This window comes from Melanostigma gelatinosum (assembly GCF_949748355.1).
Source record: "Melanostigma gelatinosum genome assembly, chromosome: 12".
In the NCBI taxonomy this organism is placed as follows: domain Eukaryota; kingdom Metazoa; phylum Chordata; class Actinopteri; order Perciformes; family Zoarcidae; genus Melanostigma; species Melanostigma gelatinosum.
Genome location: NC_136645.1, coordinates 13,331,598 through 13,355,527, shown reverse-complemented (window position 1 = coordinate 13,355,527; position 23,930 = coordinate 13,331,598). Strand labels below are relative to the sequence as shown.

Sequence of the window (23,930 nt, the reverse complement as noted above, 5' to 3'; positions counted from 1 at the left end):
AGCTAAAAGTTAAAAATAGTTAGTTTTTGCACTTTCTAATTTAAATTTTTTTATCACTCAGTAGCGTATAAATAAGTGTATTTATATAATAAACATTTGATATAGTGCATGTTTTTTTACATTAGTAATTCATATTGTGCATCATTTTACATTATTGTTGGTAATAAATTAATTTAAGCACCAAATAATCTGAAGAGCCATTTGGAGCCGAAAGAGCTGGCTCGAGCCAAAAGAGCCGTAATTCCCATCACTACAACAAATCTGAACAGTAACGGAACTTAAACGTTAACGGAGGGAAATGACGACGGTGTAGACATCTTAACGCTGATTGGCCAAGACTCGACACGTCGCATCAAATATGTTTTAGTGCTAAGATCACGACATCACATTTTCTCACTCCAATCTGAGAAACACTGGCTGGCTGGCCAGTTGACCACCCCCCCAAAATAAACACTCTACGGATCTACACTCACGTGGATGATATATATTTGATTCAAAACTGCTTATTTCGCCGAAAAGCGACACGTTTGCAGGTATTAAATCAGGAGAAGAAGAAAACGACGAATTGCAAGAGAGTCTCACTCCAAACTACATTACAAGTTATCAGCCGGAGCATGAACAGTGTTAAATAAAGTGAACCTACGTGCTCTTTGTATCCGGATTTCCGGGTTGAGAACAGCGTCCAGAAGTTCCCGTTGTCGCTTATTCGCCTCTTTTGAACGAGAGAGTTCCTCCTCGTACTCTGCTATCGTTCTTTCAAACATACCAAATATCTCTTCATCAGCCGCAGTTAGTCGCTGGTTGATTAAAGATCTCAACATTTCTACTTTAGACATTTTCACTAAGCCACAGAAAGTTGTCCTCCAGACGAACTCCGTTAAAAACACCGTTTACTCTCATTAAACTCTGACTAGCGCTGTGTTGGTCACTTCCGTCCCCGTCCGTCTGTTTCCAGGTAGCATGCTAAGCTAACTTCAATAGCTTTATAGGCTACCACGAGATTAGTCCTCGTCCTCTTCTTCCTCTCCTCCTTCTCCTCCGTCTTCTTCTTCTTCTTTCAATTAAATGGCGGACTACAAACCAATGTTTAAGGCGCCACCTACTGGACCGGAGTGTGTAACATCATGACTTTATGACAGTTATCATTTAAACACAAACGCTTCTGATCCCATTTCAACAGGAAATGCTGCAGCTGATGCTGCGACTGAGCAAGCAGATTTTTCAGGCTACTTTTTATTTATTTATCAACAGAAATATCTCTCACTTATGATGTTCAAATATTGCAGACATTAGCGACCCCTGCAGAGAAAGTGTTGGGCCTAATCTGGTGCAATTTAAACATTATTAATGGATAATGGATTATTATTAAAATGTATTATGAGCCCAGACAACTTCCACATGAATTATTCTATTGTGAAGCTAAATTAGCCCACAGCAGTGATAACTTGGCAAAAGGGGGAAGATGTGATATATTGTAAAGGTAGATCCACATTTTGTCGAGTTTTTAAAGTTAAAAAGGAAATTTAATAAGATATTAAATCGTATACTTTCTTTAGCTGGTCATATCAATCTTGATGTATCATCAAAGCAAATAATAACACCACTTAAATACAATTAGTATAGATATTTTGAACATTTAATCTCTTTTACACAAAATTTAATTCTTGTGAGAACATGATGATGTGATGAGCTGGCCCTCGATATTAGATCATTTAAATACAGTATTTGAATTAGTTTTTAATTGAATGTTTTGCCAGTGGTGCCAGTGGTGGATTTGCGTCAGACAAAAGAAGGGTTGACGTAGGCAATACTACTGTGTACTGTAAAGTAACCCGAGCTCCATTATGATCTGAGGCAGCGGTTTGAACTGTCCACTGGTCAGCCAGCAGCCCAGAAGGCCTCCGACAGCACCGCCTACAGGAGAAAAGGGTTTCAAACATGTGGAATTATGATTGCACACACAAACACACACAGCATGACAAGGATAGAGTGAAGAACCCCCGCTGGATCATCGTCCTCGGTGTGTGCACCCATCTGGGTTGTGTGCCCATCGCCAACGCCGGAGACTTCGGAGGCTACAACTGTCCGTGCCATGGCTCCCACTACGATGCTTCAGGAAGGATAAGAAAGGGACCTGCTCCTCTAAAGCTGGAGGTTCCCTTCTATGAGTTCACTGAGGAGGACGTAGTCATAGTGGGATAAATACTAGAGCTCTGTCTCAGTTCCTCCCTGTAATATGTATTTTTTAGATGGCTCCGTGTGAGAGTGACATAAAACGTGTGTATTTACTATTGAAGACAAATTTCCAACTCTATGATTGAGCTATTGTCTTTTCCCTCGTAAAAAAGTGAGTTGTTTTTCTTTGATTGATCTGCATCACTTAGCTTGATGTCTTTTGATTCACTGACATTTTATTTATTGTTTTAATCTCTATAGATTTCTTTCATTCCGCACTATTTTTAGCATTTAGTATTTTCCAAACAGCATTATGGAACACAATGTATGAGGGCCGGGTGTGAGCAGGTCCAACCCCTTTGATGCCGCACCAATCCTGATATATTGTGTTGGAGCTGTGTGATAAAGTCAAAGGTGGGGCCTGTTTCATGGTTACCTAAAGTTGAGCTGGTAAAAGTGCTCATACACATGAACAAGAGGCCTGGGGAGCACAACGATGAGGATAAGATGATGGTACGATCAAGAAAAGCCACCGGCAATCTAAAAAAGTATCGACAAGTTGTGAACACATTCAGGAATGTGTCGGCCTGTTGATCAACTGGAAGGAACTATAGATCCAGATAAGGATGTTGTTGGTTTGTGACTCCAAAGAGATTAGATTGCTTTTTTATGTTTTGTCAATGAAGCGCACAAGAAGTAACACAGACATGTTGTGTTCTGCGGCTTTGTTTCTGATCTGGGGCTTTTGTTCGGGAGCTCCAAAAACTCTCATTTGGAAATCAGGGCTAAAGTCATGTAGCGTGAACTTGACATAAGCGACACAGAAGTACCCTCTGCCACCAGACTACAGAGCATCTTATTTCCTAAAGCTGTAAAACTCCTCAGCTCATTTTCTGCACTCCACCACAATTTTCTTTTGTTAATTATTGTGTAGCACAAAGGGACAACACCATGCATTTCGTTGTGCAACCCTTAGAATGATAATAAATTAACCTTGACATGTTTAGCGAAAGGGGTAATCCATGTTCATTATTTATCAGTTGAGCAGTCTTGACGTGCGTATATTTCAGCCAATCACAACACCGTGGGCGGGACTAAAGCTAAAATAGCGGAAGATTCAAAACGAAGATGGCGGCTGCAGATGATCCCCACAACAATCACAAACTGAGCAGAAGGTCGACACTTTTCCTTTTATATATCCTCAAATTAACAGACAATAAACTATTATATGAGGAGTTTCTTGGAATCATTAACGTTAGTGCTCATACAACATATTGTGAACTAACGCTATTCAGTAGAGTAACTAACGTTAAGTACTAGCGTTAGCCATTTTAGTTTAACGAGCAACAACTTCGTATGCTAGTAATAGCTAACGTTAATCGGCTAATACCTGTTTTAACTTCTACACTTTAGGTACCAGCCCGAAGCATTACTATTCCGTTGAGTCTCGAAATGACCCCCGACTCTGTGTTTATCATGAACAGGGGGACGACATGTAGTGTGTTTATCAGCCAGGAGAAGCCCAACACGAGCCAGCCAGTGATCTTTAACCCGGACTTCTTCGTGGAGAGGCTGAGACACGAGCATCCACAGGCCTTCGCGGATTTGGTACTAAGCAACATCACTCGTCTCATAGACCTTCCCGGGGACGAGTTTGCCCAGCTCACCGGAGAGTCCGAGGCGAAGGTGCCTACCGCCGCTGGCTTCCTCCGCTCCTTAAACTTCCTGAAACGTAAAGGTGAGGCCAACATAGTGTGCTCAGAGCCTTTGAAACGACAATCTAGACTAATATGTTTGGAGTGAAGTAATTTTCTGTTGCATTAGGAAGTTTAAATACTTAGAGTAAGGACTACTGTTAATTTATCAACAGACCACACACACAGTATCTATGTAATTTAGACTTGCAATGCATGCATCTCCACCTGGGATAAAATGACAATTTAAAAATAAATGAAATCATCACATAGATGATACACACAAGTAAACACATGAAATCTGACCACTGCATTTAACCCACCCTAAGCATTTATATGTTTTGGAATCGATATTTATAATTTGTCCCCAGGGTGTTGTATTGTAAGAGTACCTTTATACATAACAGCAAATGCATATCTTGGGTTTTGTATCATTGGTCAGACAAACAACTTAATGTGAAGATGTCACCTTCATACTTTTTAGATTTAATTGATGAGTAAATAATCAATAGAAGGGCTTCAGTTGATTATTGTTTTCATTGCGGATGAACTTGCAGATTATTTTTACAATTACCGTTTGTTCTATAAAATGCCAGAAAATACTGAGAAATTTCAATCACAATTTTCTGAAGCCCAACTCAACATCAACAAACTGATTGTTCTGCCCGACCCAAAAGGTATTTAAATGTATTGTCACATAAGTCAAAGAGAAGCAGTGTTACAAAAAGCACGAACATGGGAATGTTTGGGATTTTTGCGTGAAAGGTGATTTAAGTGATTCATTTCAATCGATAAATCAACTAATTGTTTCAGTTTTAACACACAGTTTGTTAATTCATAATCTAAGTAATTGTTAGTTTCTGTTTCTGTTTTTTCACAACGTGTTGTAGGTTATGTAACGTGTTGTAGGTTATGTAACGGGGTGCAGCCGGTCCATGTGATGGATGGAAATGATAAAAGGGAGCCAATGAATCTAGTGAGAATGAATACAGTTGTACACGTAAAGTATAAAAAACAGTCCTCCTGTTCTTTTTGATGACTTTCAGACAAAGGATTGGTTTTCGGTGCACCATTAACCGAAGAAGGAATTGCACAGATCTATCAGCTCATTGAATACCTGAGTAAAAGTGAGTACCACTTCATAGACATGCATGACTTCAGCCACACTTTCCTCCAAAGCACTTTGTGATATCATGACTACACACATTTCTAATGCGTGAGGAGACAGATCTGTAACCATGATGGTATTTGTGTCAAACACTTATTATATTAACGTCCTAATATAGCTAGTTGAATTGCTTGATCAGCATGTATCATTAACTCTTATAACTATTGGATTTGTGAGACTTTATCCTAACTCTTACTACTTTGACTCAGTTGGAAAGCAGTTAATTATCAGAAGTTCGTGGTTTATTTCAAGAAACCGATTATGTAATTCAACTAAAATAGACACAGGGAGCAAATGCTTGGGTCAATAATTCATCTGAAAGCTCTTTGCTCTGGCTATCTCCCTCCTTCCCTCTGTCCCTCTCCTCACTTCTGAGTCTTTGTCTCCCAATGTCTCCTTCACTCTGTGTCTATCTGCAGACACACCACATCTCTTGTGTCCGTCTCTCACCATCCTTTCTCTCTCACCCCGCAGACCTTCACGTGGAGGGGTTGTTCCGTGTGCCGGGCCACAGCCTCAGGCAGGCGGCCCTGAGAGAGATGCTGAATGCTGGGGCAGAGCTAGATCTAGAGACGGGCGACTTCCACCCCAATGATGCGGCCACACTGCTCAAAGCTTACCTGGGAGAGCTGCCAGAGCCTCTGCTCACGCACAGACACTATCATGCCCACCTGAAGATCGGAGGTGTGGGTTGACGATGCACAGATCCTTGTCATGGCTCAATATCCAGATCAATGTTCAGAAAATAAAATAATCGCGCACCCCTTTGCTATTTTGTAACACTTCTCTTATGTGCTGTGTCCAGAGCTGACTCGCTTTGATGATGGAGGGGAAAAGACGAGTGTGCCTGACAAGGAGCACCGGATTGAAGCGTTTCAGTTGCTTTTCATGCTGCTCCCAGCAGCCAACCGCAGCCTGTTGAAACTGCTGCTGGACCTGCTGTACCACACGGCTCGGAATCAGCACATCAACAAGATGTCTGCTATCAATCTAGCTACAATGTTTGCTCCGCACATCATCTGGCCCAAAAATGTAAGGACCGTAGGTTTGTTTTGTTCTACCTACTGAGTCTGTGCCAACTATCCTCAGGGCGTCGCGGCTCAGGAGGTAGAGCGGTCGTCTAGTAATCCGAAGGTTCCTTAAGAGAGCATCCAAGTGTCCTTGAAGGAACACACTGAACCCCTAACTGCTCTTCATGAGCAAGTTGGCACCTTGCCCGAGAATTTGAAGAGATGAATGTTTGCATACGTTGTAAAGCGCTTTGAGTGGTTGATAGACCAGTAATGCACTATATAAATACATTTTACGAACTATGTTGTCAGTCTAGTAAAGCTTGACTGTTTCCTTGAATTTGTTTGTATTCTTTTGGGGTCTTTCTATGTTGCAGGTGATGGCAAGTGATCTGCAGGCAAACATCGAGCAACTGAATAATGGCATCGCGTTCCTCATCAGGCACTCACAGAAACTGTTCAAGGTAAGCAGATCTACAATCCGCTTCTCTCTTCTTTGTCTGATAAGAACAACAGCATGAGGTGTTGAGGTTATCTGTATTCTGTGCTGAACTTAATGTTCACATAAAAAAACAAACAGGGAGGTATTTCTAATGGGAAATCATTTGAAAAGATAAATGCAGTACATCACAACCATGTAGTAGTGATGGTGCCTCATAGTTGTTGGCAGGATTAGAATGAATGCAAGCAGGGTAGTTATAAAGAACATGTCATTTACATGTCCAGTGCCTGTAATCAGGAGCCTTTCAGATCTCAACAATCAGCTTATATTTCTTCATTCATTTATTTATTCCTTTTGTTAGTTTCTATATTGTACACGTAATATATTCTTCCAAGCAGCAGCTTAAATACACCGTTGTTTCATTCGTCACAATAATTTCATCAGAGGATTTCATTTACATGTTTACTTCCATTGAAGGCACCTACATACATCAAAGAATATACCCGCGTGTACTTCACAGGCTCGAAAACGCTCCAATCAAAGGTGAGTGTTTTGGTCCTTTTGTCTTTTCTTCGTTTACTAACGAAGTTCGTCTTAATAAAAAGAGATTGTGTAAAACGCTGCAATAAATTAATCACAGTATTTCTGTGCCAAATTTTGACTCCAGTAACCTCAGTGTCGGGTTCATTTCAGATACTTTGTGTCTAAATACAGAACTTTTGAGAGACTCTTATCTGCTACTCGGCACTTAATAGGATGATTTTCAAAGGATGTTGAGTTTTGCGTTGCAGTGAGATAACAAAATGTAAAATATCTGGTCGCATGTTACGTCTGATCTTTCTAGGATGACTTGACACTCTGTTCTGGGACTCAAGATGTACCCGTAACAGCTGCCTCCCCTTCTCCCGCCATGAGAACAAGAGGTGCGGTCAGCAGCACCTCCACCACCAGGTCCTTTGAGACCCAGAGTTACACTGAATCTGCCCTCAGAGAGCTGTACCGGCAGGTCAACAACATGCCGGAGTCTGCCAAAAAGAAGAAGCTCATCAGACAGGTACAGCACCCGCTGGGAGAAGAAACAACACACAGAAAACTATTTGCAACCCAGCAGCTGAATGTGGTGTCTTTTTGCGTGTAGTTTGATAAGCAGCCTTTGCGGACACCTTCGGCTGACACACGCACACCCTTCAGCAGGAAACATTGGCGTTCACGCTCTTTGGGTGGAATTATCAAGGTTTGTTCACAGCAGTCCTCTGTGCAGCCGTCACCTTTCCATTTTGAGGATTGTTTCCTTATTTGTTAACATAAAAATGTTGTCAATTCGATCTTTATGGTCTTATATACATTATAAGTATATTATAGTGCATTTCGATGAAAAGCATTTCACTATAAAAGCACGTTTGTCTACAATGAAGGATCTACATGGTATGATGAACACAGCCCTCTACATATCTTCCAGTAATGATGTTTTTGTTTATGAAACAGAGGAAGGTGTTGGGAAGCCAAGTATTAACGGAGAAAGAAAACGGCAGTCTGCAGAGTCCTCTACCCAGCGGCCATTCGATGGCCAGGCAAGAGAAAACACGAGCTGTGGAGGAGTGAGTATTGCATTGATGCAACACAACACAAATGAAACAAGTCTTAGAATGAGTGTGTGTGCCTTGTGTAACATGGGAGAATCTACAGCTTCACGATAAGAAGACCCCATCGCCTCCTGTTGTGGTCCTGTAGGTCTAATGATGGACATGTTTGGAGACGCGCTCAAGTACTAATTATCTTTGATTCAAACCAAAACCAATCAAAATGTCACATTTACATGTTTCACTCCTGAAAGTGTCATCCACGAGTGACGAGTGGTTTTCCTCATGACTGTGTTTAAGGAGTTTTCTGGTACTTCTGTCTGCCACGGTGAGGCCAGCCTGGCCTCACCGTGGCTCAACGGTGCTTACATTGTTAATGATGCCTGATGTACTCAGACATTACCTAATCTTGTTCTTCTCCGTCTCTTTTCATCTCGTCCAGGATTCTCTAAAGGAATGCGCTCTTCACAACTAAGGAAACATCCGGCTGACTGTTGTGTGCTCCACAGTGTAAAGCAAGGCAGTGAAGTTTGTCTTCAAGGTTATGAAGAAAGCAAGAAAACCACCCGAACGTTTTACTTAAGCTCGGGGACACAAAATGGGTTAATGGAGCACAGTGAGCATGCTCCATGCACTATTGTAAGTCAATGTTATTGACCAGTTTTCTTACCCAGTCTATTCTTTCACAATGTTCAGTGACATGTGTTAACACCAGTGAATTTGTGGCTATTTAGCTTTACCGTTGACTGAAACATGTATTTATATCGTATTGGTCATCTGTGCGTTTCGAGTGCATCAGATGTATTGGATCAAATGTGATGTGCAGGCTTTTCTATTTAAATGTTACATTTGTTTGTAAATTATCGTAGGTTTAGTTTGACTCACACAGTCGATGCAGAGCGTTCAGGACTTTTATTAGAGAAGTGGTAAATTCTGAGATGTGCCTTAAAAGTCAATATATCTTAAATGACTTCATAATGTAATTGGTATTCAACATTTTCTCTTTAAATTCCAGATAGCTTTAAATGTGTGCTGAAATTTCTCTGCAGAATATATTCATATGTTGGTAAACTAGGGCATTGAAGACTAGTGGAGGTTGGGAGATACTGAGTTAAAGGCCAAAGGACCATCTTGTGTAGATTATATGAATTGTTTCCACTAGCGCAAACCTCCAACACTGAAGAATACTGTGATATTTAAAAACTACTGCTACTTTTTTTTTTTTAATCTATTTTTATCTTTTGCGTTCAAAGGTTACTGAAGAGAAGTGTGTTGTTTGCCTTCTGTTGCGGTTGTTAACCCAGGTGCTTTCTGGGAGAGTTTAAGCCACTTAAACCTGCTTGTTGTCTTACTCTTCAAGCAGTTTCCAGATCAGTCACGCACGTCGCCGCGCTGTTACAATTCAACTATAATGTGATGCTTTTTCAACACGTCACCTGATGGCGTTGATGCTACTGTGAAGCTATGCACCTCACTGCAATTAAAATGCATCAAGCTGAGTTCTGTGGGAGTCTTCATTTGAAATGTTAGCATGTGGGCTTAAGTAGGATGGAGACTTAATGATGAACCTTTTTGGCCACTTTTCCTTCCTGGAATGTAACTCATGTTGCTCTCTGGAGCTTTGATGCTGTTTGACTTGGAGCCACAAGGTGATGCTGTTTAGTTGCAAATAATTAGTCAGCCAGGGCGCCTGATGTGCAACATCTTCTCTGATCTGGTCAAGACAAGGCAATATCTTTATGAGAGAAATCTGCTCATTAATATTATGAGCAGATTTCATGAAATATATTGGCCAAGTTGCCAATCATAAATCTTAAAACCTATTTGAATATGTTACTTAAATGTTACCTTATGCTTCTCTCTCTCCCTTCCTTTGACTTCTCCCTTATTTAATGTATGTGATTCAACGTCAAGCAGCCAGATTGAAATCGTTTAGGCTTATGAAGGCCATTGCAGTAAATCCAAAAACGGGAAGGAAACAGAAATTCAAAGAAAGACGTGAGAATATATGTGCTGAGATATACACAGATGTCAAAATATAATTTAAATGTGAACTAGTTTTAGGCTAAATATGACCAATATATACCCACAAGCTCACCAAAGGAAAGGATTGCTGTTTGCAGTCAATGATTTGCCCAAAATTGAACACATTGTTTTGCGGAGTTGGAGGGTGAGTGGGTTGTTAGTAAGAGTGAAGGCAGCTCTCCAATAGGAGGAATGTCTGTGTTTGTCATTATGGTGTCCATGTCAATGCATGTTTAGTATTGTAAGTATATGTTGTAAACATCTGTGAAAATGGGTCTGCTTTTTCTCCTGTTCTGTAAATATACATCAGACAGCTTCCATAATAGGAATAGTATTGTTTTACAGCCAGAGCTCCGGAGGGGTTTTTATTTAGCATTCCCGCTCCACAATGAGAATGATGACTGTAAAATGAGTCAGACATACTGCAATCAACTTTACATTATCTGGTGTGCACAAAAAAACCACAAGCATATATATATATATATATATATATATATATATATATATATATATATATATAGTATATGAGTGTGTGTGATCTGGCTTTAAATGTATGCACTGCAATGACTTTCAGAGGGAGAACTACGTCTAGAACTACAGATGGAGAAGTACCACACTAAAGGGGAATAAACAATTCAAGGTTGAGATATTGTTGTAGACTCCAGCACAGTTGTTTGGGGTTGTTTTTCCTCAACAATGGACAGTGGAATAATCTCTCTTGCCTTTTTCTCTGTGAACCAGCTCTTCTGAGGGTGAAATACACATCACTTCTTGAGTGATGATTTGTGAGTCTTTTATGTTAAGTTTTTTTTTTTCTAATTTTTTTCTAATTCTAAGGTTTGAAGCATGCTGTGGAATTTTCTAGATGCTAAATTTGGTTTCTTTCTGTTTTTTTCTCTTTTCTTTTCTCTATCAAGCACTTCGACGTTTTGTGAATTTGTTCCTCTATTCAGACACGAGAAGCTGCCAGCTTCGTCTTCGTGAACATTTGGTTACAAGCGGTAGGAAGATATTTCTTGAACTCCACAGGCTCCGGCACTAGAGGTTGGGTGCTATTCTACATTAATTGCACCTATTTCCTCATCAGAGTCAACTGTTGGTGAGCTCGTCTGTTTTGCAAACTCTCCTCTCCCAGACTTAATTGTAAATTGCTGCCATGTCCTCCAACGGCTTTGAGAGCAGCAGAATAATTCCTGTTGTGTATTTGTGTGCATTCCTATCACGGCTCTGTGAGAGCGGAGGGACGTTAACATCCACCCCCCTTAGCACTTAACACCACTGTCTCCTCTTTAATTAGCCATTCATAGAAGGAAGATCAACACTGCACTGACACTTTTACCAGCGCAGATGGAGCTTTTTTTCCTGTGGTGTGTGTGTGTACCTGCATATGTACACACACACACACACACCTCAGCATATGTGTGCTTTTCCAGTTGGTCAAGCATCAAAGCAGACAGATGCAGAAGCAGACAGAATATATGAGCCAGAGTCGAATAATTAGTTCCTAGATATCTGTGAATCTCCAGATGTGCACCGAATGAATCATTCTTGATTAATGCTGAATCAGGTGCTAAATGGCAGTAAACCAACGGACGTATCATTACCTCCTCGGTTGCCAGTGCACTGCCGTACACGAGGGGGTGTTAAACTAGTGACTAATATATACGTATGTATGTATACTAGGACAGCGGTCTAAGTATTACCTATTGGTTTTCTGCCTTTTAGCAGCTGATCCAACGTTAATCAAGAGTGCCTCATGATGGTGTTCAGCATGCAGGTTCACAGATATTTAGGATCTAATCATTGCACATTGGTTCAATAAAAGTTATGCAGGAAGTGCTTGTTGTTGCTCTTTTTCCTTTGTAACTTCTCTCAATTCCCTACAGCTAATTTTAAAGTGTGACCATTTGTTTAATTGCGTGGATAGCTGTGAACGATGCACGTTTGTCTTGAACCTATAAAATCGAGAAGTGTGTTTCCCCACATCCGGAATACTGGTTTGCAATTCCACGAACTGAATCAATATGCATTTAGAAAGGTTTCCCGACAGCTGCAATTACACTGTCAACAGCAGCTGGACTCTAATATATCCACTGTTTGAACTAAATGTCAACCTTTGCAAAATACTATTTATTAAGATTTCCTGTGAAGTAAATAAAGCATGAAAGGCGTTACAAAGGGGATTATGTGCCAGTTACTGCCATACATCTGAATAACAGAGCAGGTATGGTTGAGTGTAGCTGTTTATCTTTTCCTTTGTACATATGATATAATCTCTGTCCCTGTGCTTAAAATGTCCTTTTTACTTATTTTGTATGGCTGTGGTCTGCCTTCCCAACAGATCATGAATACATGTATGTCTGTGAATATGTTTGTGTGTGTGTGTGTGTGTGTGTGTGTGTTTGTCTTTCTTCATTTCAGTTCCCTGCTGCAGCTTCTGTGTGTGTGGCCACACTTGATCTACATGTTAAGACCCACATTTGCGGATTATTTATTCCGGCTTTTTGCCTCCAAGGACTCAGGTGTTGATTCCTCTCTTCCCCAGTGGATTTTCCTTCGTTACATGTACACGTTACACACACACCCACACCCACACACACACACAGCCCAGACTCCCCACAGCCTCTCCCTTCGGGCAGGGGTTATGCAGTGTCATGCAGGTTAGGTCTCTCTGTAGGGGTTTGCCTGGAGGCAAAGCTGAAAGAAAATGAGTGGAGTGAGTGAAAAACAAAACAGATAAAGAAAGATACTTGGGCTAGATTTGTAATGTGAATAGAATCAAGGGAGAATGAGAGTGAGTTCAGGCAGGGTTCTGGGGGGGGGGGGGCGTTGAGGGGGGAGAGCAGTATGGGAGGAGAGGAGGGGTAGGGGTGGAGTCGGGGGGGCTCTGCTATTTGTAGATCCTTGTGATGGATGACTGGTGTGTGTGTATGTAAGAGAGAGAGAGAGAGAGAGAAAGAGACTGGCTTTTTTTCTCTTTCTGCTCTTTCCCTATTCCCTCTCTCTTCAGGCGAGCAGAGCAGAGCGGGACTGAGTGAGAGGAGGACAGAGACGCAGACGTGTGCAGACCAGAGCGCAGCAACTCCAAACGGACAAGAGAGGAGAAGAGTTTGCAAGGAGAAAATAAGAGAAAGAAAACAGCAAACTGTGGTGGATATCATACCTACATCAAAAGACATCAAAAGAACAAAAAGGATTTGCTCTGTTTCACAGCTGAGAGGAAAATAATAGCTTTTTTTTAATAGTTTTGTTTTCTATTTATATTCACCACAAATATATAATTATTTTTTAGAGGACTTGTTTTTTGCAGAGAAGCAGAGAGGGGTGGACAGAGAGAAGTAAGGGTTTTGTTGAAGAAGAGCTGGCTGCAGTGGTGGTGAATATGCCCGTAAGAGGTAGCTGTTTTGGGGCGGGCATGGGCAGGCTGGCGGGGCAGCCACTCTGGATGTGGGTGGTGATGCTCTCTGCGCTGCTCATGGGCAATGCCAGTGCGTGTCCAGCCCTGTGTACCTGCAGTGGCACCACAGTAGACTGCCATGGACTGGGTCTCAAAACCATGCCAAGGAATATCCCCCGCAGCACTGAAAGACTGTGAGTACCATCTGTACTCCTGTGTGTGTGTGTGTGTGTGTGTGTGTGTGTGTGTGATACAGAACTCCCTGCCTGTGTCCCTCTGTCTTCTTTATTCACTGTATTCCTTCTGTTCCCTTTCTGTATTGCAGTGGTGCACATGGCTTTGCTTAGACTGAAAGAGAACAATAGCTTTGCCTGTAAAGCTGTGTGTGTGTGTGTGTGTGTGTGTGTGTGTGTGTGTGTGTGTGTGTGTGTGTGTGTGTGTGCGTGTGTGTGTGTGTGTGTGTGTGCGCGTGTGTGTGTGCGCGTGTGTCAGTCAGTCACTCACTCACTGGCATTCCAGTCAGGTATAAATAGGCATGAGGGACTAGAAAGAGCAGGAGCAGATGTGTGCCTTTCACATGTGTCCATAATTTACTTACCTGCTTGTTTATACTTGCTGCATATATTTTATATATTATATTTTATATTTATTTCTAAATCCTGAAAGCAAAAGAATGAAGTCTAATTTTTCCTTCACTTTTTAATGGGACATACTTTAGAAGTCAAAAAGAAAAGTTCTACGTAACGTTTGTGAGAGAAAGCCAGATTTGCCGGCTGGTATTGTGGGTACTTTGGCTTCTGTTATGTTTGGGAACATGTTTCCTGTCTATGCAGCACTGTGCCTCTCTTTATCTCTTTTTTCTTTCCCCCCTCTTTTCCCCTTTTTCACTTTCCTCCACTCCTGGGACAAAGACTCCCCTCTCACCCCCTTCTCATGCCCCTGAACACTCACTCCACCAATTGTTAAATCATGTAGAAAATTAAGCAAATCTGCCACTTAAGTGTGAGTCTTGCAGGAGGATCACGTAGCTGTCTTGTAAAACGGAGGGAGGATGGGAGAGGTGAGGCAGGCGCCGGCTTGCACAGCCGAGTTTTTCTGTCTTTTCTCACATCCCTTTGAAATATTCATCAGTAAATCAAAAGTGAGGAGTGCGAGGGGAAATAGATTGTTCTATTTCAGCTTTTAGAATATCAGTCCTGAATAAAACATGCGATGGTAACGGCGGAGCGAGAACGCCTGTGTCAAAGGCAGCGTTGGCATAGTGGGAGCTGGCTGCATATTTTATGCTTTTCATATTTAATTTCTAAGAACACCTTTTTTGTTTTGTTTGTTGCCATTTTCATGTTTCCGTGTTGCTTATTTGCCACATGCTGGTTCAGCATTGAAGCAGAGAGGAAACACGGTCATTTTGTGGTTTCCTTTTACATGAATGGCCATACACACACTGGAAATATTACCCTCCACTCAGGAGCATTTATGTGTTGAAAGTTATTTGTGCATTCATAGGTTGTGTAGAGCAGGGGGGGGGGGGTTATCGTTTCAAGCACGTCTAGCACACTCAGGATGCTGCATTTTAAACATGATGCGTAGAAAGGTCATGTGTAAATTATTCCTGGGTCGTTGCCTTTTTTGGGGGACGTGTGTGTGTGTGTGTGTGTGGGGGGGGGGGGGGTGTGGGGGGTGTATTAGATGTGTGTGTAGGTCATGTAGAGCATAGCCAGTCTCTACGGAGAGGCACTACTTAACAATAGAGACTATCCTCTTGTGCAGCCGGTTACCTAGGGTGATTCATCAAGGTGATTGTGCAAGTCAACGCAGCCCACCCTGCCTCACATGATGGTCCCATGTGCATCGCCAGATTTATGTGCTCGCCTTTGGAAAATGTGTGTTCACGTTAAAGAAATTGTGCAAAACGCTCCCGGGGGTCAGAGATGAGTGATGAGTTGGTCCAAGTTTTTTGTAAAATTGTTCCAGAAGTTGGTGGACCTCACCGCTAGGATGCAATGTCAACAGAAAGGTTGTCTTTGTAGGAATTCATTTAAATCACAAACATTTCAAATGTGCAATGTTGCAAATTGTACTTGCCTCACTTTAATGGAAGGAGGCGGCGCAGTATCAACGTTGGTACGGAAAGTAGACGCAGACTAGAGAAAGCTAACAACATAGAAGGGGTTGCACTTCACTTTGTTTATGGATATCAGTGAGAATGCATGTGTGTGTTTGGGCTTGTGTACACAGGGTGATGCTTATGGGTGGTAGAGTGTGTGTTTTATACAAGGGGGGGGGGGGGGGGGGTTTGGTAGAAAGTGTGCGCATGTTTATGGGGCGGGGTGTGTGGATGGAAGGTGTTGAGACAGACAGCAAAATCCCATTTGCACTTGTCAGTGTGGGTTTGGATCAGGTCTGACCCCTGCGCTCCTCAGACCGAAGCCTGTAATGAGTCTGTGAGCTCCATGTATTAAAATCACACCCTGCCTCGTTTCGGCCACCGGCCGGCTCCCTCCCCCTCTGCTCCCTCTTTGCATCAATCCTTTCGCTCTGTCTCTTTCCTTGTCTCTCATCTTCCTTGTCTTTATTCATCTGCTTTGAAAAAAATAACACATTTGGATCACATTGACATCAGGCTATATGCTGAGAGACAATCTGCATCTCTATGGTTGATTAAAGGGACTTTCACAGACAGTAAAGATTCTTAGTCAAGCTTTTAGGTTGACAGGTGTTGAACAAACCTGCTGCCTTTTTCTCTCCCTGCGTCATCCTGCAAACAGGCCTGCTGTTTAGATAAGTGTGTGTTTCATCTGTTAATTGCAAAAAGCCAGTTTCGTGATGATGTGTTTTACCTGAGATTTGAGCACATTGGAGCTCCTCCGGAATAGAAGAGGAGGAGGATGAGGCTGCACACCATGTGTGTGTTTGTGTGTGTGTGTTTGTGTGTCTGTTTGTTCTGCGTGCCTGTATAAATCCGAGGTTCGCTTGTGTTTGTTCATAAACTTGAGCATGTGCCTCCATATGTGAGCATGTGTGCAGTGAATAAGTAATGTCAGATGAAAACACATGAGGTTTGGTGGTAGTGAAAGATGAGGGGCTGCCTTGCTTCGATAACCATGGTTGTGTATTTGGAGGGGTCGGAGGTGGAGAGTGTGTGAGCATGTGCCAGGGAATGCCTGCGGTGTTTTTGGCACCGGCACATATCTGGTACAACTGACAGCTCACCGGCCACCTGATTCGACAAGACCAAACACAGCCTGCCCACTACCTGCCAACTCTGGCTATGTGACTAAAGTGGAAAGAGTGAGGTGGGGAAAAAGACAAAGAAGTGGGGCGAGGGGTGGAGCTGTCGGGGTCGGGAGCGGGCTGAGAAGAGCCGTCAAGGCGAGGCTGGCACAACTGAGGTGGTAATGAAGGGATTACGCCACAGAGGAGTGAAGACATGTAGCTCAACCACAAAGCTCATGAATGAAGAAAGGAGATTATGTTATTTATTAAGGAAAAATAAGTGTAGCCCTGAGGCAGACGGAATTTCATACAGGTCCTTTTTTACAGTCTAATATATCCATCCTCACAGCGGATAATCCCGTGAGGAGTGATAATGCCTGGAATGAAGATCATTCAGAGAATGTTTATGCTCAGTGGAGGGTTGTGAAATTACAGGCCTGGGACCGGGTCATTTCAATTTACTGCCTGCACTACACAGCTGTGGTATTTTCTCTTGTACTGAATACTACGGTGGACGCTATCGCTATAGCTGTAGTAATATAAGTACTGTGGGCCAAAGTAGTTCATCTTGTGGCTCTCTGTGCTGTTTTTACTGTTCAATTGGTCGAAGCGTTTTGTCTCCTTTTTAAAATTTGACATCCATATCCCATACGAGTGTTGTTCGTCGAAGCAGAGTGATGACAGCTGCTGTGTGTCTAAACTCACCCAACACCTACCGGCCTGCTCTCCTGATGAGCGCGGCTACTTTATGGAGGTGTGACTGCACTCATGAGAGCTAAGAAGTGACCCCATCAAATGGGCTGTGCGTGTGCCAAAGAATACCTTACATGTGAAGTGTGTGAGCATGTGCATAATGTGAGTGTACATGCGTGATTGCTTTGCACGCTGATCTAAAAGTGGCTGTATCTCAGCAGGCCGTGAAAATCGAATGAGGAGAATCCACCTCGATCACCTTTCATCTCTCAGAAGTCCATCTTTCCTTTTAACCCTCCTGGCTAGCCAGTAAGAAGCTGGCAATGAAGAGTGAAGTGTGTGTGTGTGTGTGTGTGTGTGTGTGTGTGTGTGTGTGTGTGTGTGTGTGTGTGTGTGTGTGTGTGTGTGTGTGTGTGTGTGTGTGTGTGTGTGTGTGTGTGTGTGTGTGTAGGTGTGTGTGTGTGTGTGTGTGGTATACGCACATCAGTGAACACTCTCTTGGCGTTGTGGACATGCCTTGATAATCCACATTTCACACTACTCAAGAAGCTTTTGATGTGATTCAAGTTTGAGAGGAAATTATGGGCAGCAAGCCAGATTCAAGGGCCGCTTTAGATCTGCATGAGTTTGCGCATTTGTCTTTTCAGTGATCGTTGCTACATTGGAGTGTCTTGATGTACTTTGCTGAAGTCGGTCTTAATTCTCAAAAAATACATCCATCGATGAACCTTACACTTAATTTCTGATACGGCCCGATACGGATATTGAATACCGGGCCGATACTGACTCAAATATCTGGATCGGGTATTGATGACAATGGGTCGATCTATTCAATTCTATGTTTATATACTTTAAACATTATATACTGGAATGTTAAATCCTGTTGAAGTTTTGACTAATTTGTTGCTGCATTAAAAAGGTTACACTTAAATTGAAATTCCTGTTTCGGTCTAACAGTAAATAACAAATAGATGTGTATCTATGTATTCATTTGTTACTTTTTTAGGAAGTTAGGAAAGCAATTTTGAAGTCAAGCCTGATGTTGCCTTACACATGCAAGAATGATCCCAGTCACTCACACATAGTGAGGGATACAACTTATTAATCAAACGCAGGTATTGGAACCGTACTTGGTATCGACTGATACAAAAAGCACTTTCTGTAACGGGACTGAACAAGTTGTGTCCGTCTACTTCAAATATCTTGCTTTATCGGACCGCCAGTCAAAATGACATAGATATTTGGTGAGACGATTCAAGCAACAAATTATCACATTTCAGCCGCTGAAACCAGTGAATGTTTGGCATTTTTTTTGTTTAAAAAGTGACCAGAACAATTACTTGATTGACTAATCACTTAATAGCCTTTTCATTCCGGCTTTTGCAGCGGGGTTATCTGCTGGATGAGCTAATCTTTGTAAAGAGCTGGAGGAATGTAGATATGAGCGCGCTCAGTGGGGGGAGCGGACCGTACACAAAACAACTCTTTATTTTCAGGGATCAACCGACAGCTTCCAGCACACATGCAGCATCCGTCAAATTACCAGTCGCCAGCGCACATCTGTCAGGCAAACGTCTTCTCAGTCTTCTGTGTGGAATAGCTGAAACATAATAGATGTGGCAGAGCAGATGTTCTGTCCGCATGATCCACTTTACAGTCAAAGTACACATTCATACGGCCTAAATAGCTTCAAGCGAGACTCAAAGCCACAACAGAACCTCAGCGTCTGTCACTGAACAAACTACAGTTACAGTACAAACCATGAAAGACCCTTCAGTCTCGCCTCTACTGCAGCCCCGTGTGTGTTCCTTTTCCAGCCTGTGGCAGAAACACACATTGGAACAGATGTTTTATTGATTCGCTTCGGCCCTAGCGAGTGTTTTAAGTTATCTATGTTCGATCAGAAAGTGGCTGTATGCTACTTTCCTCCATTGTCTTTTGCGGGGCTCCCTTTTTCACATCTCGCCGTCTCTCTTGCTATGTGTCTAGTTTTTGCTGACAGCAGCATCTGCTCTTGAGACCTCTTGAGTCTCCTTTTCAAGGTTGTAGTTGACGTGTGAAGGCCAGGTGAGGAACAGAAAAATACAGATGCTTTGTAGCCGTTTAAACACTAAGTACCTCTGCAAGATGCAGGAGATCCTGCGCAGGTCAAGGCTCCGAGAAGCGGTTGTGTGTGTGTGTGTGTGTGTGTGTGTGTCTGTGTGCAATGCATGTGTCGGATCTGCTTGGTGTTTACCTTTCCTATCAGTACCGGTAATCTTGCTCCTGAGGCCTGACTGAGCAGAATGAAATGTAAATAGCCCTTCAGGAGCCCGAGAGCCGGTATAATACTCTCAGACGTCTTTGCGCACACACACGCACACACTAACAATGTACAGTGGAGGGCCTTAGCTGCTCGTCTGAAAGCCACATTTCAATGGAGAGGGAATGTTTTGTTCAAGCTGAGCAGAATTCTGACCTCTTAGTGTGGACAGAAGTGTTCCAGTTGCGTTTAAGTGTGTTCTTTTGGTCACGGTGGTCTGCTGTCTCTCTCTCTCTCTCTCCTTCACTTTCTCAGTCTCTCTATCTTTGTTTAGGAGGGTGTTGTGAGCCCAGATGGTACCGACTGGTTCTGTAGCCTGTTGGACCTATGTAGGTGACTTTCTCCTCACAGTCTATACCGGGCCTCATTTCTACACCGACGTTTCCCAGACAGCCCCTCAGCTCCTCACAGCTTCGCGGCGATACTCGCAACACTCCACCAAACTGCTCCACGCCGTCGCTCTCAGGCAGCTAACAACACTGTCTTCTCTCAGTGATTGTCCCCTGCCCCCCCCCCCCTTTCTCTACTCCTGCATGTTTCACGGCTGTCACGTCCTTATGCCGTATAGTCTCGAGGAGGAGGACTGCTTCACTCTTCCGCAACTTCTCACCCTGTTCAGTTCATTCATTAGGGACAGTGCTTGCTGGTCTGATCAAACAGCGTCATCGGTGTGTGATTGTGGTTAATGAGCATCCACGCTCGGTCTGTACAGGACCTCAGGCTTCTGATCATCAGATTGTTTCCACAGCGAGGGCTTTGGAAAGGCACTGTGCCACCGATCCTCAATCAGCTGGCTTCTGTCTTCCCTGCCAGGCTAAAGCTGCTCAGGACAAATGGTCATGTGGTTCTCACAACAGTGATACAGAATGACTGCATTGCAAAAACAGTATGCACCTCGATTATTCATTTGAGTGTAAATTCAAAAAGCCCGGGGGAGAGATGTGTTTACCTCCAACGAGTTCAGGTTGAATGAACTGTGTCTCGCAAAATAGCAAGACTCACCAATGTCCAGTTTGTCCTCTAGAAGAAGGCTTCTCATGTTGCTGTTTCAGTACATCGTATCTTGCCTACTTATTGCCACAGCCTGTGAGTAAGTTTTGCATTGCCAATTGTTTTGTGGCTGCAAGCATAAGACTATCAAACTGGAGCTTGGTGTTGCTGAAAAGCTCTACAGCCAACAGCAGTTTGTCTTGTGATCATTATGTTCTTTTGCTCTGTCTAGCTCCCAACAAAACACAGTTGCCTTTCCCCCGGGCACTGTTTGTGTTCAAGGCAGTAGGTGTCCTTGTCTTCATTCCTTGATACAGTATATTTAAACGGTCTTTGTGTATGTGTGTAAGAAGCAGAGCACATGTGGATATTTGTATCCGTGTGAGTGTGTCTGTACGCAGGCCTTGGTGAGCCAGTCTGTTTGCTTATCCTCCCTTTTGTCTTGGGGTTTCATTTCATGTAATGTTGCTCAATTCGAACCAGGTCCCCCTCAGCCGAGGGACCCTGGCAGCTGGCAGAAATAAACATAATGAGTTTTTCAGAATTGAGCAGCGCTCGGAGCCCCTTTGAATTATAGAGATGTGGAACGGTGGAGCATAGCTTCCGCGCGTCCACCCGAGGGAAGGTGCACCAGGAAGTACTCCCATGCATCAATCGGCTTTAGGTGGAAGATGAAGAGGGATTTGATAGTGATGTCATAAATCCACTGCTCTCCAGGAAGCGTGTCAGCACTGGGAATCCTTGCAGAGGTTCCAGAGGATGGAATGGATTTGACTGTAGCATTTGGAGGTGGAAATCGTTCGCTGTAGGAACTGGGAATGACACCTCATAATTTTCTGCCTCAGAAGTAATACTGCAGTACTATAATGTGAAAACCCACCCAAAGTCAGTCCTACAAAACATCTGTCGATAAAAGGAGTGACGCGCCTTTGCTGCTGTGCCAAACGCCATTGCTGAGACTCCTTTGATTGTAAAACAAAGAAAGTAGCAGTGTCTGATATTGTAGCTAATGAACAGCAGATTTCCCTTTGATGCTTTGACACCACATATTACATAGTGGCCTTATTTAAAAATGGAATCAACACAGAGACAAGTACCGCTGACTCCAGACTCCAGACTTTATGCACGTCTGGAGTCCATATTCTCTTGCCTTTCTGTATTTTAGTTGTGGGTTCACATAGATTTGTTCATCCATGCAGAACTGAGCACCAAAGTTCACTGACCATGTTTACTCCACTACTCTGTGTGTGTGTGTGTGTGTGTGTGTGTGTGACACAGAGCATCCTTACAGACAGGAGAGTAACTCGACAAGTTTCCCTCAGAGACAGAATACTCCCATGGGTCAGCAGACATCCTCAGATGTGTCAAACACCAGGAGCTCACTATATATGGGCTATAAAGCCAGTGTTCACTTTATGAGGAACGTGTCCTTTTTTTCATGCAAAATGCATGCTTAAGGGAATGGATTTCCTAAATGTTTTCTTTACAGCAGATATAACAGTTGAATACAGAAGGTCACGGCAACATGCACAAGTCATCAGTCCTTGTAGCAAACGAGTCACAGTGGGAACGTTATTACCTCGGCAATTTTCAAGGACTTGAAAACATTGCATGGTTTCAGTTGTAAAATGCCAATGGTAAAGGTCATAATATGTCATAAACAGTGTGGATTCTGACATCATAGTCTGCTGGTGGCATTTGAGTATTGCCTAAATGTCACGCCATTGCTGAACAGGTGCACGGCCAATTTTGGTTTAAAAGACTTTCAGCAGGACAATGCATCATAGTTTGAAGACGTTTCCAGGAAAATTACATTTGGTTCAATTTCCAGATCTCAGCTAACAAAACACTTTGAGATGTTGTTGCATAACGGATTAAATTTGTCAACTCCAGAGTACATGCAGAAACGATTGCATGTCTCTTATTACAGGATAAAGCAAGACCTCATTCCTGGAGCGGAAAAGTGTGGTTTCATTTTTTTTTTCCCCCCACATATTCCCCCTGCCGGCCCTCACTTTAACCATCTTCCTGCTATTTTTCTTCTTCTATCTTCCTCTTTTTTAATGTCCTCAGTGTGTCATCCGCAATGACCACCCTGAAGATAAGACATTGGGAATCCAGAATTGAGTGTGTGGGTGTATGTGTGAGCGCCTATCTGCGTAAGCACCTGTAATGAGCACCACATGTGTGTATCGGAGTCCAGGCTAATGAAGCCCAGTCCATTATTTATTTCCTGTGGCCCTGTCGCTTGGCCTGTCGATGCACCTGTGTACACGCACACACACACTCTCACCATCTGTCTATAATGACCGTTCTCATTCGTACTGCATAGCGCTGCAGTCCCTGGAGTGGTCATTAGACTATGGAAGGAGAGAGTGACTGAGCGAGAGAGACCGGCGCTTTCGGCGTAGATTTGGAACCAGATTTTTTGGTTGCGGTTGGGGGTTGGGGGCAGTCAGGGTAGGGTGGACTCATAATGCTTAGAGCGTGCAGTAGCGCAGAGAAACACTTGCATGCTTTGCCTGCTTTCCCCCCCCCCTCTGTCAAGAGAATACAATCTGCTGCTGAGGTTAAATATAATCTTCCAGTCTTTTGCAGCAACAAAGGACAATACAAACCTGTCTTATGTCAGCAGAGGTAACTGAACCAGTGAGGTTGTCATGCTCTTTAAACTCATCAAATACATGACACTTTATAAATAATTATTGTTAGCCATGATGGTTAACTTTTAAGGACCCAGCAGAACATTTAAAACCTCTCTCTTTTCAACTATTTAGTCTCTTCTTTTGCAGCAATGGCCAGCTCACAGCAGGGAGCCTGCTGCCATTATATCCACAGCACTTAGCTTTCTGGCCTTGTGGCCCTACCCAAATCCCCTCCGCTGGCTCCTGCTAATCCTCACCAATAGTAGAAGCACAGGGCAGACAGAGACAGAGAGGGGGGTTGTGGGTGTTGGTGGGAGGGGGCTGGAATAGAAAGACAACCAGGCAGCTCAAATGTGTCTTCCATTTTAATAGGACCTAATATCGCTCAGTATAATTAAAACTGAGTGTGAACTTCCCTCTAACACAACCTTTCTGATTCCACCCTTCAATATATGTTACATGTAACATCTATAGAAATTAGCATTTCATAAAAACAGCAGCAATTAAAGACAGCGTTACACCAGGATCATGCTTTGTGTGTGTGTGTGTGTGTGTGTGTGTGTGTGTGTGTGTGTGTGTGTGTGGTTGTGTGT

The 23,930-nt window shown here is 43.0% G+C and overlaps 2 protein-coding genes across 2 annotated transcripts in view; both read left to right on the top strand.

The window, feature by feature from the left end:
• The first annotated feature begins 3,300 nt into the window (after positions 1–3,300).
• Positions 3,301–9,568, top strand: LOC306786087 (rho GTPase-activating protein 19-like). Its single transcript, XM_079280726.1, has 11 exons — positions 3,301–3,350; positions 3,660–3,913; positions 4,916–4,996; positions 5,512–5,721; positions 5,843–6,069; positions 6,425–6,511; positions 6,967–7,032; positions 7,334–7,543; positions 7,628–7,723; positions 7,975–8,087; positions 8,512–9,568. Exons 1-11 carry the CDS (start codon positions 3,304–3,306, stop codon positions 8,519–8,521), a joined length of 1,401 nt encoding a protein of 466 aa, XP_079136852.1. The 5' UTR covers positions 3,301–3,303; the 3' UTR covers positions 8,522–9,568.
• Positions 9,569–13,216: 3,648 nt separating this feature from the next.
• slit1a (slit homolog 1a) overlaps positions 13,217–23,930 on the top strand; it is an 83,343-nt gene continuing 72,629 nt past the window's right edge. The window contains exon 1 of the mRNA XM_079280214.1: positions 13,217–13,685. Within this exon, the coding sequence (XP_079136340.1) occupies positions 13,477–13,685 (209 nt within the window). The 5' untranslated portion in view covers positions 13,217–13,476. The remainder of the gene's footprint in view (positions 13,686–23,930) is intronic.

Excerpts from the sequence above, each read along its gene's own strand:
- LOC306786087 (XM_079280726.1), top strand. The coding sequence starts at position 3,304 with ATGGCGGCTGCAGATGATCCCCACAACAATCACAAACTGAGCAGAAG. Across the intron at positions 3,914-4,915 it reads AAACTTCCTGAAACGTAAAG|ACAAAGGATTGGTTTTCGGT; the intron begins GTGAGGCCAACA and ends GATGACTTTCAG. Across the intron at positions 4,997-5,511 it reads CATTGAATACCTGAGTAAAA|ACCTTCACGTGGAGGGGTTG; the intron begins GTGAGTACCACT and ends CTCACCCCGCAG.